This window comes from Manacus candei, unplaced genomic scaffold (genome assembly GCF_025592945.1).
Source record: "Manacus candei isolate 608988 ecotype Guabito, Panama unplaced genomic scaffold, ASM2559294v1 h1tg000048l, whole genome shotgun sequence".
NCBI classification, from domain to species: Eukaryota; Metazoa; Chordata; class Aves; order Passeriformes; family Pipridae; genus Manacus; species Manacus candei.
In genome coordinates this window covers 10288514-10303207 of record NW_026138096.1, presented here as the reverse complement: position 1 = coordinate 10303207, position 14694 = coordinate 10288514, and the positions used below count along the sequence as shown (strand labels likewise).

Below are 14694 nucleotides of genomic sequence, written 5' to 3'. Positions count from 1 at the left end.
AGCTATTCCCGTTTTGTTAACACTGGCTTTCCCACTGATGGTGCCCAGCCCAAAACGAGAGCTCCCTTTTACAAAGCTTGTTTAGATCTTTGTTCTGCGTTAGACTTTTGGAAGGAAAAAAGACAAAGGTGAGCTGTGCATTTTTGTAACTGTCATTAAAATATCTTTCTCTGGTAATTAAATGATGAGGGTAAGTATAATTGTGAGGTATCGAGAGTTATGTTTAAGCTAATAGCACCTTTTTCTTCCTCAGCTTTTCCACTCAGTCTGTGCATCAGTGATTTATTTCTAGTCCTCTCTGCCTCAGCTTGTGCACCGGGGCGTGATTAGATGGAATGACTCGCTGGAGCTCCAGCGGGGCGGCTCCAAGCTGTCCCTTCATTTCGGCCAGGTGACCCTGCGGAGTGGAGGGTGGAGATGAGCCAGGCCTGGCCGGTGGGATATCTCGGAAAGAGCAGCTGGGGGCGAGGTGGGCACCGGCTTCTGTGAGCTTTCCCATCTGATCTCCCGTGGGACTGGAGCGTGGTGTGAGTGAGCCCTTGGACGAACAGGAGGTCACTGAGGTGCTGGAGCGAGTCCAGAGAGGGGCCACGGAGCTGGGGAGGGGTCTGGAGCCCATGTGCTATCATGAGTGGCTGAGGGAGCTGGGGGTGTTTAGTCCGGAGAAAAGGAGGTTCAGGGGAGACCTCGCTCTCTGCAGCTCCCTGACAGGAGGTTGCGGCCAGGTGGGGGTCGGGCTCTGATCTCAGACAACCAGCGACAGGACGAGAGGACACAGCCTCAAAGCTGTGCCAAGGGAGGTTTAGATTAGTCTTAAGCTGCGCCAGGGGAGGTTCAGGTTGGACATTAAGGAGGCATTTCTTCACAGAAAGGGTGATTAGACATTGGAATGGGCTGCCCGGGGAGGTGGTGGAGTCAGCGTCCCCGGAGGTGTTTAAGGAAAGACTGGACGTGGTGGTGTTGGGTCATAGGTTGGACTCGGTGATCTCAGAGGTCTTTTCCAACCGCACTGGTTCTGTGAATACGTTACAAAAACCCTCAGCGTGCGAGGTGCCAAGCGACCCTCGCCCCGCCCCCTCCCTCAGCCCGTTCCCGCCCCTCACGCGCGGGGCGGGGCCGCGGGCACCGCCCCGTGATTGGACCGAGGGCACGCGGCAGTGGGCGGAGCGATGGTCTCCGGGCCCTGCCCTGCGCGCGGTAAAGGGGCGGGGCCCGCTGTGGCAGCGGCGCAGGCGCAGTGCGGGGCCCCGCCCGTCAGGGGAACCCGGAAGCGCCGGGCGGGGCGGCCGCCATGGGGCTGTTCGGGAAGACCCCCGAGAAACCGCCCAAGGAGCTGGTGAGGGACCGCACCCGCCCCGGGGGGATCGGAGGGGGCTGGGAGGTTGCCGGGAGGTGAGGCTTCGTGCGGAGGCCTGGGTGTGTGGCGTTGCCATGGCGGCGGGCGGGGGTGAAGAGGGGCCGGGCCCGGCCTAGGCTTGGGTACGCCCGGGGAGGCGGCGGGGGGAGACCGCACAGCACCGTCCAGTGTGTGAGGGGGCTCCAGGGCAGCCGGAGAGGGACTGTTCGTCGGGAACCGTAGTGACAGGACAAGGGGGAATGGGTGCAAATTGAAATAGGGGAAATTTAGGTTCGATATTAGGAAGAAATTCTTCCATGTGAGGGTGGTGAGGCTCTGGAACGGGTTATGCAGGGAAGCTGTGGCTGCCCCATCCCTGGAAGTGTTCGAAGCCAAGTTGGACAAGGCCTTGAGCAGCCTGGTCTGGTAGAAGGTGTCCCTGCCCATGGCAGGGGGTTGGAACTGGATGGCCTCTAAGGTCCCTTCCAACTTCTGAACATCCCATGATTCTGTAATTTTAGCTCCCCTTGCAGACACAATTAGGAGCAACTGCAATATTGGGACTTGGAGGGGGAAGGTGAGTCTGCAGACAAACTGAGTGAGCCTTGTTTCTGCCAACAACTTTCTCATGTCACGGTGAGATGAAATAGTCAAGCCACGGATGGATTTCATTGTTGCCTTTCATAAATCACTACTGATATGTTAATTTTAAAAAAACAGTGTGTTAATAAAAAAATGGTGTTAATAAAAAATGTCTGCTATATGGTGAAGGGCAGATCAAATACATTAGAGGAGCTGGAAAAGCAGCAGGATGGCAGGCACACGAGTTGAGGGCTCAGAAAAGCTGCAGTGTCACAGATCTTCCCTCATCTCATTTCCCAGATCTCCCTGCTTTGCAGCAGCCAAGTCCCAGGAGAGCAGGTTGTGGTTGTTGCTTGTTGGGTGACAGAACTGGATGAGGAATGTTCCTTTGGGAATGTCTTTTCCCTTCCTCCTCTGCCTGTGTTGGAGCACCACATGGGCTGGTCATAGTCTCCTCTGTTCCCAAGTGGTGGTACAAGATCCCACAGAGGGAGCTGGGATTGGAGACTGATGTAACACATCACACAACCGAGCAGCCCACACCACGTGGTGGTGCTGCACTGAGGAGTTCTTGGCTCATGTCTGATGGCCACTCTTTTGCCTTTCCTGACTGATGAGCTTCTCGTGTTTCCCAGCAGCACAGCATGTCTGTGGGTCACCTTGGAGCTCTTGGAGGATGGTGCCAAACTCTTCTCAGTGGTGCCCAGTGACAGGATGAGGATTAGTGGCCATAAACTAAAGCACGAGAAGTTCCACCTCAACATGAGGAAGAACTTCTTTACACTGAGAGTGGGAGAGCACTGGAACAGCTGCCCACGGAGGTCTTGGAGTTTCTCTCTATGGAGACATTCCAAACCCACCTAGATGTGTTCCTGTGTCACCTGCTCTGGGTGACCCTGCCTTGGCAGAGGGCTTGGACTGGGTAATCTCCAGAGGTCCCTTCCAACCCTGACAATTCTGGGATTCTTTGCAGAAAACCCTCCAAAGGCACAGTGGGACAGGTGTAGGGAGAGGTGACGTGGGTCCTCTGGCTGTCCTGAGCACTCCCTTGGGGTGCAGACTGAGCACTTCACAGGCCCTGAGAGTGAGAGACCCATTAATAAGAAATGCCTTTCCTCCTGTGTGTAACAGCAGCTTTAGAAGGAAGCAGAAGTAGTTGTTTCTGCTCCCTAGCTGGTGGGGGAACAGCACCACTTACCTTGTGTCTGACTGCACAAGATGCAGTCCCAGGGTAGGGCTGGAGAGGGTGATTTGAGCACTGCAGGAGCTGGATGATGATGGGGAGGGGCTGAGATTTTTGGAGTGGCAGTGATTTGCCCTGGGTTCATTTGTGTGCCCACTCTGTTGATGGGAGATAATTAGTTTATGAACGATACAAGGCAAATGTCTTCATTCCTTGTGAGGGGCTGGTGCATTCTGGCCTGCCTAAAGCTGGGGATCTGCTATACATTTAATGCCACGTTGGGACTGTTTGAGTTTAAAAAGTGGTTTTCCCTCCACTGTAGTCCAAGTTGGCTCTTTCCAGCCGAGTGTTCTGTTGGCTGACTCTGGTGTGGTGCAGTGCTGTGAGAACGATGGTTTTGTTTAGATCAGGAGTGGAAGCAGAACAGTGTCATCAGTGTGGAGTTGTGCTCTGGGCCCCTGTGTCCTGGGTGAGATGGGCAGTAATGGCTTTTTTACAGCTCAGCAAATTGCTGTGTCTGATGTAACTGGAAGCATGGAGTAGCCTGGGTGAGAGACAATGGGATTTCCTCCTCCTCTTGCACACAAAACAGGAGATGAGTGTTGGGAGCACCAGGGAAGGCAGAAGCACCCAGCTCTGCCTTTAGGACAGTCCTGCCAAGCAGCTGGGCAGGGCTAGGGATGAGCTGTCCAAGAGGTTTCTGCTGTCAGAGTCAGCAGGGGTTGGTGACAGCACAGAGCCAGTTGTGGTTTAATGGTGTCTTTGTGCTGGGTTGTACATCCCAGAGACAGAGGCTGCAAGTCCTGCTGTGGTTCATGTGACACTTGCTGATTGTGCTCCTGCAGGAAGGCCTAATATGTGTTGGTTTGTTCTAGAATAAAAGTTGTAGAGCAAATCTCTGTTTTACCTCAGTCTCTTCCCCTTGCTTTTTTCCTCCCTCACATAGCCTATACTCAAAAGAAGGACCTTCTTAGCTTCCTGTCAGGGTGAGGAATGACTCAACAGGACATTTTCTCCTCTGTTCTGAAGAACAGGAGAGGAGGCTGCAGTTGGTCCTGCAAGGGTTGGGTTTTTTACCCCTATAAAACCACAATTTAACTAAAGACTCAGGAGCTTTCTGAAACCCTTGGAAACTTCTGCACTTCTGTATATGCACAGATCTCTACAGGGCTTTGGGTTTGTTGAGTTTTTTTCAGAAGATTTTGTGCTTGGGCACCTCAGCTGGTGGTTGTTGTTCTGCAGTCAAAACAAACAGTCTTGTTCATTGTGACCAAGAGCATTTCTGAGACCGGTAGAAGTCTAAATCTGTTGCCCTGCTGGGCTCATGCACTGAAGAGAACTTGTTTTACAGTTCTTTTGTACAGTTTATTCAGTTAGACAAAGCTTTTCATTTGAATTGAAAAAAAATAATCACATAAACATCGAGGTGGTTTTCATAGGAAACTACTTGTGCAGCCAACTAGACTCGTTGAGTGGCCTGGGCACGGGCAGGAACAGTGTGCCAGTGGGTCCATCAACTAGAAATCATTTAATACTTAGGGGTTTGTTTAGATAATGGGGCAAAATCTGTGCTGCAAAGAATAAAAGTAGCACCAAAGCTTGTACTCTAAAGGTCTAAAGCCTCTCAGTGCCTCCAGTGAGGTTGTAGTCAAGACAGAGAAGGTACTTCTGAGGTGTGCCCAGTGACAGGAGAGGGGCTACAACCACAGGGGGCCAGAGGAGAATTTTGAATCAGACGTGAGGGAAGGTCTTCACTACAGGTGAGATTCAGTGCTGGAACAGGTGCCCAGAGTGGCTGTGAAGTCTCTGCTCTCAAACAGTATCAAAACTCAGTGGAGGAGGCCCCAGACAACCTTTCTGAACTCTGAACTTGATTGTGCTTTGAGGAGAGGGCTGGCTTGGAGACCTCCTGTGGATCCTCCTGACTGAGGGGGTAGCACTCTTGGTGCTGTCATCCTGCACCAAAGTCTCTCTCTGCCTTATGCTGAAATCCCCTGTGGCAAGTTCCCTCTGCACAGTGGCATGGGTGTGATGTGAGAAGTTTGCTCAGCAGGGAGTGTCTGATTCACAAATCACCTCATAGAATCATAGAAGCATTTCATTTGGAAGGGATCTATAAAGGGCCTCCTTAACTCCTTGTCTGAATGTTCAGAGCAGTGCAGTAGCTGGTGGTATCTCTGCAATGTTTTGGGGTTTTTTTTATTTGAATAATGAAATCACTTAAAGCTTGGGCATTTTGAAGTTCTGCTTTTGATACTGAATGTTTAGGTTACATGAAAGTATAAAAGCATAGTTTTAAAGCTGGAATTTCAAGTAACTCTCACTTTCTCTTTTTAAGGTCAATGAATGGTCCTTGAAGATAAGGAAAGAAATGAGAGTGATTGATAGACAGATCAGAGGTTTGTACTTGTGTCTCATTTTTTGGTTTTCCTCTCCTTGTCTGCCTCCAAGGTTTTGGGGTTTTTTTGCTTTAATTGGGGCAGGCTATGAAATTTAATAACCTGCTGTACTCTCTCATGTCTGGAATAAAGATGAATGTGATCCTGGGGCCAGACTTGGTCTGTGTTACAAAATGGTGTTGCTGTGAGGTTCTCCAGGTAAAATTTTCAAAAGAACCTGAAACTGTATGCTCCCATTAAGACATAATGCTGTTAAATCCCTTTGGATAACATGAATCAGACCTATTGTCCAGAATTTCACCCACCTTGATTTAATGAGTAGTATCAGTGTGGTATGTAATTCCACAGGTAGAAAGTTCCACTGGTATGTGCTGCTGTGAAGTGCACATGCCAAACAAAAGTAGCTTGCTGGCAGCTTGGGAAAATTACAAACAGAAGTGAGGGAGGGAAAAAAAGAGTATTTTCTCAGTGGGTGGGTGTTTTGCTCTTAAATTATGAGCATTGCACTGCTGAAGGTGTCCTGAAAAGCAGAGGAGTTGCTTAGTATTACACTGCTGTTTGTTCAAAATTTGTTCTCCCTTCTGCCTGCCTTCCCTGAACCTGAAAATGGGTTTGGGGCTAGGTTTTGTTTTCCCCTTTTTGTCTTCGACCCTGCCTTCAGGCTTTGCCATAGGATGTGCTGGTAAAGGATATTTTGTGTCAGCATCTGGTTACCAGGAACATGCCTGCTTTGAGTGACTCCTCAAGGAGTACGTTCTCTCTTCCTAGTTTATCCCCAGCCAATGCCTCTGCAGTAGCCTGGCAGGGTTTGTGTCTTCCCCCACTTGTGGATTTATATGAATTGGTTGGAGAAAGATGCTTGTGGAGTACAGAGTCTGTCTTTTTCGTTATCTGTAAAATGAGGAACAGAGTTTATGCCTTTTCCAGGAAAACTGATGTACAGGGATGTTCGTTATGCTTGTGAATTGTTTTGCATTCTCCAGGGCACTTTGTGTGGCTGTACCAGGCACAGAAGAACTGCAGTGTGGCTGATCTTATTAGCAAAATATGTTTCAGAAGTCACATCTTTCAAAGGAGCAAACTACCCACGTGTTCACTATTGATGTTTTATGAAATTTTGTTTTCTCTTAACTTTATCCATGCCATAATACTTGTAATGGCCCATATAGGTATTGAGTTATGGGGTAATCTGATATTTTGGTGTGGATGTAAATGTGGTTATTGTAACAGCTTTAAACATGTCTGTATTTCAGAGTCTTACACTCAGAGAAATACAGTTCAGCACCAATCACCAACCACCTACTATTCTGATAATTCCCATTAAAGTACAGAACAGCTTCGTGCCAGGATTTCACGTCTTACCAAGTGTCAGCTATAGAAGTTTGTGGTTCTGCTGGACACTTCCCAGGCTAGCAGGCTGCTCCTGAAGGGTGACAGGCACGTGCCACTGGAGGTTTTCTCAAAAATCACCTGCTGTAGTTGGATTCTGCTGTGCTTTGTCCTTTCAGCTGAGCCTTACACAGGAAATCCCTGCGGTCTTTGACTAAGGATGCTCAGCTGAGGCCTGTCTTAGTTTCCTTGGGGAAGGCTGTGCAAGATGTGTTTGGATATGGCAAAACTAGATCCACCTGGGATGAACTGAGTGGGCTTGGATCACTGGAACACTTGGCTCGCCCAGTCAGCGCAGTTACTAAAATAGCAACACACTGCTTGGAACCATCTGTTGTTGGGCTCCTGTGTGTAGGCTGCTTTGGAGGGCTTAGAAGGTTTGGAGAAATGAAAGGTGTCCTTGTTACTTCAGAATGGAATTTTTTGAGTTGATGCAGTTGGAGTAATGCAGGAACTTTGTACTTTGCTGGGCTTGCAAGTCCCTCTGGCAGGTGCTTTGAGCTGCTTTGTCCCTCTGTGCTGCAGAGGGACTGGGGTGGTGACTTTGGCTCACTTGAGGGGCGTAGCTGGCATTGACCTTCAAAGATGGAGCTGATTGTTCTTGCCTTCTTGTGCCTCTAATCTCATATTCAGCTGTTGGTCATGCCAGGGAAAGCACTCGAGTCTGGTGTAGTAACACAATACTTGTGGTCGTTCTCAGCCTGACAGAGTGAATGTTGTAATTCCCCAGTACTGCTGGGGTTCTTCTGGTGCTTTCTGCTTCCTGCTGGGCCACTTCAGCTCTTTCCTACCTACTTGGCTCAGTCCCGTGTCTGACATACAAATGTCATCAAGCTTGTGACATTACTGCAAATATTAGTGAGGAAGAAGCAAGGGTATGTTTTTCTAATTATGATCCTACAGTTTTCTGCCAGTCCTTCAGGATAAAGGCCCCCTTGATATTGAGAGAATGACTGGTCTTGAGTACAGGGTTCATTAACTCCAACATGAAAAGCTGCATCAAAGTCTCCAGGTCGGCCTGTGCCAAAAAGTGTGTGTTGATGCCTTTGTTTTTATAAAAGGGCAACTTCTGGTTCTTGCCAACGTGTAACTTGTCAGGCATAAACCAAGAAGACTCAAAACTAAATTTGAGCAGAGCCTTTTCTAGAAATAATTGTTCTTGTGGTCATTTCCATCAACTCTTTGCAGGAAGGTGAGCCTAACCCTTACTGTCTCAATTCTTTATTTACTCTGGGCTTTTTGGGGTACCTGGCTCCTGCTGTTCTCAGCCAGTGTTACCTGACAGGGCAGAATTGTGAACAGTCACATCAGATGTGCTAGAGAAACTGATGGTATTTAAGGAAGCCTATTTAGGGTCTAATAGTTCAAACCCACCTCTTTGGTGCTCATGCTTAGTTTAGTAGTCCTGCTCCAGCTCTCTCTTAAAAAAAGCTATTGAACAAAGCTGGATGCCAGGAGAGTTTGAACAGGCTGTTTTGAATCAAATCTAGTGATTCTCCAGCCAGACTAGTTTTTCCTGATAAATTATCCATAGCTTCAGCCCTGGCCAGCCTGTGATATGAGTGTGCCAGTTTAGAGGAACACCTAATGCATGTGGGTTTAAAGTATGAGCAGTAGAAACTCAGGACCTTGACTCCTTAAGTGCAGGTGTACTGGCTGAGAGTCCAGTTGAGGCTCAATAAGTTAGGCCTGACAGGGGAATAATTAAGTTTACCTGCAAGGATTAAGGCTTTTTTGGCAGTAATTAGCAAATCTGTGGTTCTAAGTAACTCCTGAATTTATGGATACACCCTTATAAATTCACTATACAAGTGGTTATGCCTTATTTTTTTTTTAAAGCAGTGTATATGTAAAACTTTCTAGAGATCAGCCTCCTACAATCTTACTGAACGTGTGTTTTTTCAGAAAAACACGATTCAGGGATTTAGGAAAGTGTCAACAGTTTTGCCTACAACAGCCCTCAAATTCACTTGAAGGTGGGCATGTGGGTGTAGGATTTGAATGTGGTCTGACATTTTTGCTAGTAAAATGCCTGTCTGTCTGCTGAGACTGATAGTTTGAACTCCTTGTGACAGCTTTGTTCCTTCCTGGTGAAGTGGGTTTATCTGGTGAGGGACAGAGAAGAGGAAATCTTGTGAGCAGAAAATCAGTCCAGTAGTCTTAAACTGTGCATGTATATATTACATATGTGTGCATTTGTTTTTATATATTTATATCAGACCAGTTTAATAATCAGCAGGAAGTTATTTTGTAAGTCAAGTAGTCATCTCAGAGTGCTTTGTTCTTGCTGGACCTTTTTTGCTTCTTAAGAATTCCTTTTAGTCAGCTAAGCGTCATGCAGTAATATTCCCAGACAGTCCTTTAGGAAATTACAGAGCTGGATGTTCAGTAATGAGAATTTTCCTATTAATATTTAGTTGAATTCACCAGCTAACATGCAAATAAGCCTAGAACAAGGTCGTGGAGTAACAGAGAGAATCTGAAATCAAGCAGAAACAATTCTTTGTGGCATTGAAAACACACCCCAACAAATGACTGATCTCTCTTCCAAATCCTTAGCAGTTTGTCACTACATGCTGTGTTTTTCTGTGCTCCAGATATCCAGAGGGAAGAGGAGAAGGTGAAGAGGTCAGTAAAGGATGCTGCCAAGAAGGGTCAGAAGGATGTGTGTGTGATCTTGGCGAAGGAGCTGATCCGCTCCCGGAAGGCCGTAAGCAAACTCTATGCATCCAAAGCCCACATGAACTCTGTTCTCATGGGGATGAAGAACCAGCTGGGTAAGAACAAATTCTGAGCCCAAGCACAATGACTGTTTCAGTGTTAGAGGTGAGGTCTGAGGTTTCTGTGTTCAGAACTGAGGTCACATGCAGGCAGAGGTAGTTCCCCTAAAGTTCAGTCACGCTCCTTTAATCCCCTTAAAATATCCATAATAAGTTTTTCCTGAGTTCAAACATGCTCTATTCCTTTGCATCTCATGATGAGTGGTATATTCCCATAGGCAATAACCCCTGTCAGTTTGCAGGATATTCTGGAGGCTGTTTCCCCACTCCCCTGCCTGGATAGGTGTCCCACTCTGAGCTCTGAAGTAGTCAGGGAGCTCCCAGTTCTAGTTTCCTGGGGTTCCTGCCCCTTGTTTTTCCCTAGATCCTTGCTGGCTCCCCATTTCCTCTGATTAGCTGCTCAGCAGATCATCTCACACCTCTCCTCAGAGCCTGAGGGTTGCAGTGATGTGAGAATCTTGTGCGCTGAAACTGAACTCCCTTACAAGAATTTGGGGCACGTTTTTAGTGTGCATTCCTAAACAGTGTGAATGCATTCCTAATATTCCTTTATCCTTGTGGAGCCTGTGTTACTGATTTTGACAGAATCTGTAACAGGAGGTTAATTTCCTTCCACAGAATTCCCTTTGTCTTGTAGATGATTGTTTCTCTAGCAAGAGTCTGGGGACACTTAACAAGTGTTAAGTGGAGATGGGTGAACAGTGTTTGATTTTCTTGGTGTGGATGAATCCATTTGCCCCTTGCCTTAATACCTGTTCTCTGTAAACCCTCCTTGGTCCTCTGTGCACCTCCAGAACCATTGTATTTCCCTCATTCCTTACCCACATCAGAAATCTGTTGTAATGAGACTTCTTGCAGTGTTTTCCATAGCTGAAAACATTGCAGCCTGTAACAAGCAGAGCAGAAAGCTTTAAAAAAGGGAAAGACTTGATGGAGGTTAACATACAACTGAAATGTCTAAGTATTCTCCCACCCCAGCATTCTCAAAGTAGATTTTAACACTGGCTGAGTGATAAATCAGGAGCTGTAGCATGAACCTTCAGTGTAATCTTACAGTAGGTGAGATGTGGCTCCCCATGTATTTCACTCAGGAAAGGGAAGCAGGAGTATCTTTGCAGCTTTGAGGTGTCCCTTAAAGGGAAAAAACTCAAAGCACCCTCCTCCTTGTAACAACTGCCAGAATCTTTATCTTCCTGGAAATGTTCTGATACGCTTAGAGAGGAAATAGGAAGGAATCTAGAATTCAGTCTGGGATTTGTATTAACTTGGGAAATGACCACTCAAGGCAAGGTTTCTGTCAGTTTGTTAACATTACAAGTGTAAGGCTCTTAAAGACATTATTAAAATGAAAAATAATATATGCTGTACCTTCATTTTGCTTCGTTAAGGAGTGACCATTTTATATACAAACAGGTAAGTTCTCCATATCTAGGAAGCTACAAAGTTAGATGGCAGAATTCAAAAACCTCAAAGTTCCCTTAATTATTGCTTTTTGATCTTGGTGTATCGACACATATGAGGAGATCCTATAAATTACATTATGAGAATAGCCTCTGGAAAGGGTATTGTTAAATTCAGTTTGAACTGCTTCAGTATTAATTTTCTAGCTTACTCCTTGCTGTGGAACTATTGCAGTAGAACTTCTGCCAGAATTAGTTTCCAGTACCCAGTGTTGGGCAGGAGGTTCCAGCAGTCAAATGTGGGGCTGGACTGCAGCTCCACTGGTGAAACCCTCAGCAAGGCCTCTGGCTGCTGAGGGGCCTGGGCAGGAGCAGCTTGGGGTTCTCTGTTTGATGAACTGGTGGGTTGAAATCTCTCTGCAGGTCATCTGGGTTGCTCCAGATAATCATACAGGACCAGTAGATTTGCTGTAAATGTGGCTTTTCCAATGTGGGTACAAGCTGGGCTTTTCCAGGAAGACAGTGAAAAATGAAGAAGTGGGATGCCTGTTTCTTTTTTAAATGAAATTGGCTGAATGTAAACAAAATTTCCATGCAGGGAGGATGTAATTTCTCTGCTTTCAGCAGTGCACAGATTGTTTAAACTTTTTTTCTATGCCTCTCCTTCACAGCTGTCCTCAGAGTAGCAGGTTCATTGCAGAAGAGCACAGAAGTCATGAAAGCTATGCAAAATCTAGTGAAAATCCCTGAAATCCAAGCAACTATGAGGGAGTTGTCCAAAGAGATGATGAAGGTGAGATCTAGCACACAAATCAGGCTTAGGGGAACAAGAGGTGGTCCCTTTTGGGTGGCCCCTTTGACAGAGGGCTTGTGTGATTCTATGGCCAGTCTGATACTGGGTTTAAAACATCTACACATCAGTGTCTCCATGTGATGAAAGTGCTCCCATTTGAAAGGATACCAAGCCTCTGACATGACTGTTACATTTTCAATTACCAAAATTGTTTTGCTTTTTCCCCTCTTACCACTACAGACTGTTTAGTTCAAATCAGTTTATTTCCAAATAATTTCATCATTGTGCACCAGGCAGTTTGGCCAGCTCCAGGTTGCAGGCCCTGCAAAGGAGTGTCTTCAAATGCAGATAGAGAAAAGGGCAAGCTGTGTCAAACAGCACTTTCACAGAGTGTTACACAGCTCATGCTGCATGATTGAGGTTTGCAGTTGTATTTCATATGCTTGGAGAAAGCTGGTTGGTGGTGTTTGGATGTGCAATGACAATGAGTAACAGCTTGAGGGTTTCAAAGTGAGAACACATGTATTTAATCCTCAGTTTTCTTCCTGCTTTTCCTGTGCAGCAGTTGTAGAGATATGTGCTTACACTGAGGTGTGTTGGCCACCCTCCTGCAACAGGACAGCCTTGATTCAAAAAGCTGGAGGAGTGACCAGGGGGTTATGAAATGCCTGGATAGGTGTAACTTGATTTCCAAAGCAGGAAGTGTGTCCTCTTACTCTGATGTTTCCAAGGGCATCACATACTGCCATGTTGTTTTCTGCTAGGCTGGAATTATAGAGGAAATGCTGGAGGACACCTTTGAAGGCCTGGAGGATCAGGAGGAGATGGAAGAGGAAGCTGAGATGGAAATCGACAAAATCCTTTTTGAAATTACAGCTGGTGAGTTTGTGGGTGTTGCTGAGAGCGGAGCCCCTGCTCTGTTCAGTAAGACACAGCAATTTCAATCTTGTTCTGCTCTCTCATCTCTGCCTTTGGTAATGGGCAGAGAGCTCTGACAAACTGGTTTCTCAGGGAATACTGGCTGAGGTGCCCAGTAGGGCTCAGTAAAACCAGAACTAATATCCATCAGCTGCTGTCTGTGGTGTTCTGTAATTGAGGCTCTTAACAGATCAGTGTTGGTTTGTGCAGTGAATCTTCTTAACAAGGTGAAACTTATATGATTGACTAGATACTGTTATTAATGAAGCCAGGAAATAAACTCAGCTGCACTGCCTTCAGCTGTAGGCTGTGGGGTGAGTCCTGGCACTAAAATGCTGCATCTTGAGTTGTTGGGGGAGAAAAAACAACAAAACACACAAAAAAACCCTCCCAAAACCACACCTTCTGCCTTCCAGCTCATGAAGTAATGATCTGCTGGTTTAGTTATTTGACTTAGCTAATGCTTAGAATGCTGCTTATCCAAATTTCCTGTGACAAGCACAGGGCTGTGTTCAGCTGTACCACAGTGAAGATGCAGCTCTCTGGCTCTTGCCCTGCTGGCACCTCCTGCCCAGGGCCTGGCACGCTGCCCTCTCTTGTTTCTTGCATCCTAGTTTGCTTTTCCCACCCTGTTTCCTGGCTGGAGCAGCTCCCCTCCTGCCTGGCAGGCAGTGGATGCTCCCAGGCAAGCAGTGGGGCTGTGGGGGGAGCCGGGAGTGTCCTCCCAGCAGCTGTGGGAGCACAGAGGCTCCAAAGGCCTGGCAGGTCAGTGCTGCTGCTGTCCCTGAAAGCTGCTAATTATTAAATGAAGGTGCAGCACAACTAACAAGCCTGTTTGTTGTTGCAGGGGCCTTGGGTAAAGCACCCAGTAAAGTCACAGATGCTCTCCCAGAGCCTGAGCCCATGGGAGCAGCCGCTGCTGTGGATGAGGAGGAAGATATCGAAGCGATGCAGTCCCGGCTGGCCACACTCCGGAGTTAGGGACAGGAGGGATGTGTACAGCTGGCTTTGCCTGATTCTGTCCTACCCTCAAAATGCAAAACTTATGTGAGAATACTTTATGTAATATATTTTTTTTTTCTTTCTGGGGATTGTATTCTCCAAGAAACTACTGTAATATACTTCTTGGGGAGTGCAGTCTGTGAGATTTGCTTCCCATTTTCTGTTCAGCCCGTGTTCCCGGGAGGGGCTGTGGTGACATGGCACTGGTGGTGTGATGTTGCATATTTTTAGATATAAAGTCCTGAAATATATTCTCAGCTTCAAGCAGCATCTCTTCCTAAAAGGCACTTTGGCTTAATCTGTTACCCTTCAGTGGTGTAAGATCTTTGTTTTCCTGAATCACTACAGATTTTATTAAAGCTGCTTCTAACGGTCACTGCCATGCATCAGTTTAGTTTGCATCACTTCAGACTCTTAACAAACAATACCTACTTCCTACACCCCCCTTTTGGTTTTATAAGACCCTTCTTTTGTTTCTTTTAACACATTTAGGCCTTTCACTGCATAGGAAAAGAGAAGCTTTCAGTCAGAGCAGCTGTTACGGAGCTGCTCCGTTCCAGCTCTGTATGATCAGAGGGGAGCCTGTCTGAGCCAAGGCAGTGTCACAGTGAGGGCAGGGCAGCTGGCAGTGCTGGGAAGGTTTCTCCAGACCCTCTGGCCATGGCCAGCCCTCTCTGCTGCTTAAATGACACATTTTCAAGTCAGAGAAGAGGTGTGTCTTCCCAAGGGAAAGCTTCAGGAAAAATGGATGTTGTGGCTCACAAAAGGCAGTTTGCAAAGCCAACCATGCCTTTCACCTGAATTTGTCACTGCCCCAGGCCCCTCCCAGGCAAAGGACAGAGTTTCTAATTTTAAGGAAGAATTAACGAAAACTAAGTCTATAAATAATTGTATCACAACAACAAGGGTGGA

General features: G+C 46.8%; 1 protein-coding gene across 3 annotated transcripts in view; it reads left to right on the top strand.

Moving 5' to 3' along the window:
• Positions 1-14158, top strand: part of LOC127476098 (charged multivesicular body protein 3) — a 32925-nt gene extending 18767 nt beyond the window's left edge. The window contains exons 1-6 of one of the 3 annotated variants that reach the window (XM_051798572.1): positions 1215-1336; positions 5440-5500; positions 9487-9666; positions 11741-11862; positions 12627-12741; positions 13628-14158. In XM_051798572.1, the coding sequence (XP_051654532.1) occupies positions 1292-1336; positions 5440-5500; positions 9487-9666; positions 11741-11862; positions 12627-12741; positions 13628-13761 (657 nt within the window). In that variant the 5' untranslated portion in view covers positions 1215-1291 and the 3' untranslated portion in view covers positions 13762-14158. Of the gene's footprint in view, positions 1-1214; positions 1393-5439; positions 5501-9486; positions 9667-11740; positions 11863-12626; positions 12742-13627 lie in introns of those variants that run through there. The other 2 variants (XM_051798573.1, XM_051798574.1) reach the window with 2 other exon arrangements.
• Positions 14159-14694: the final 536 nt, after the last annotated feature.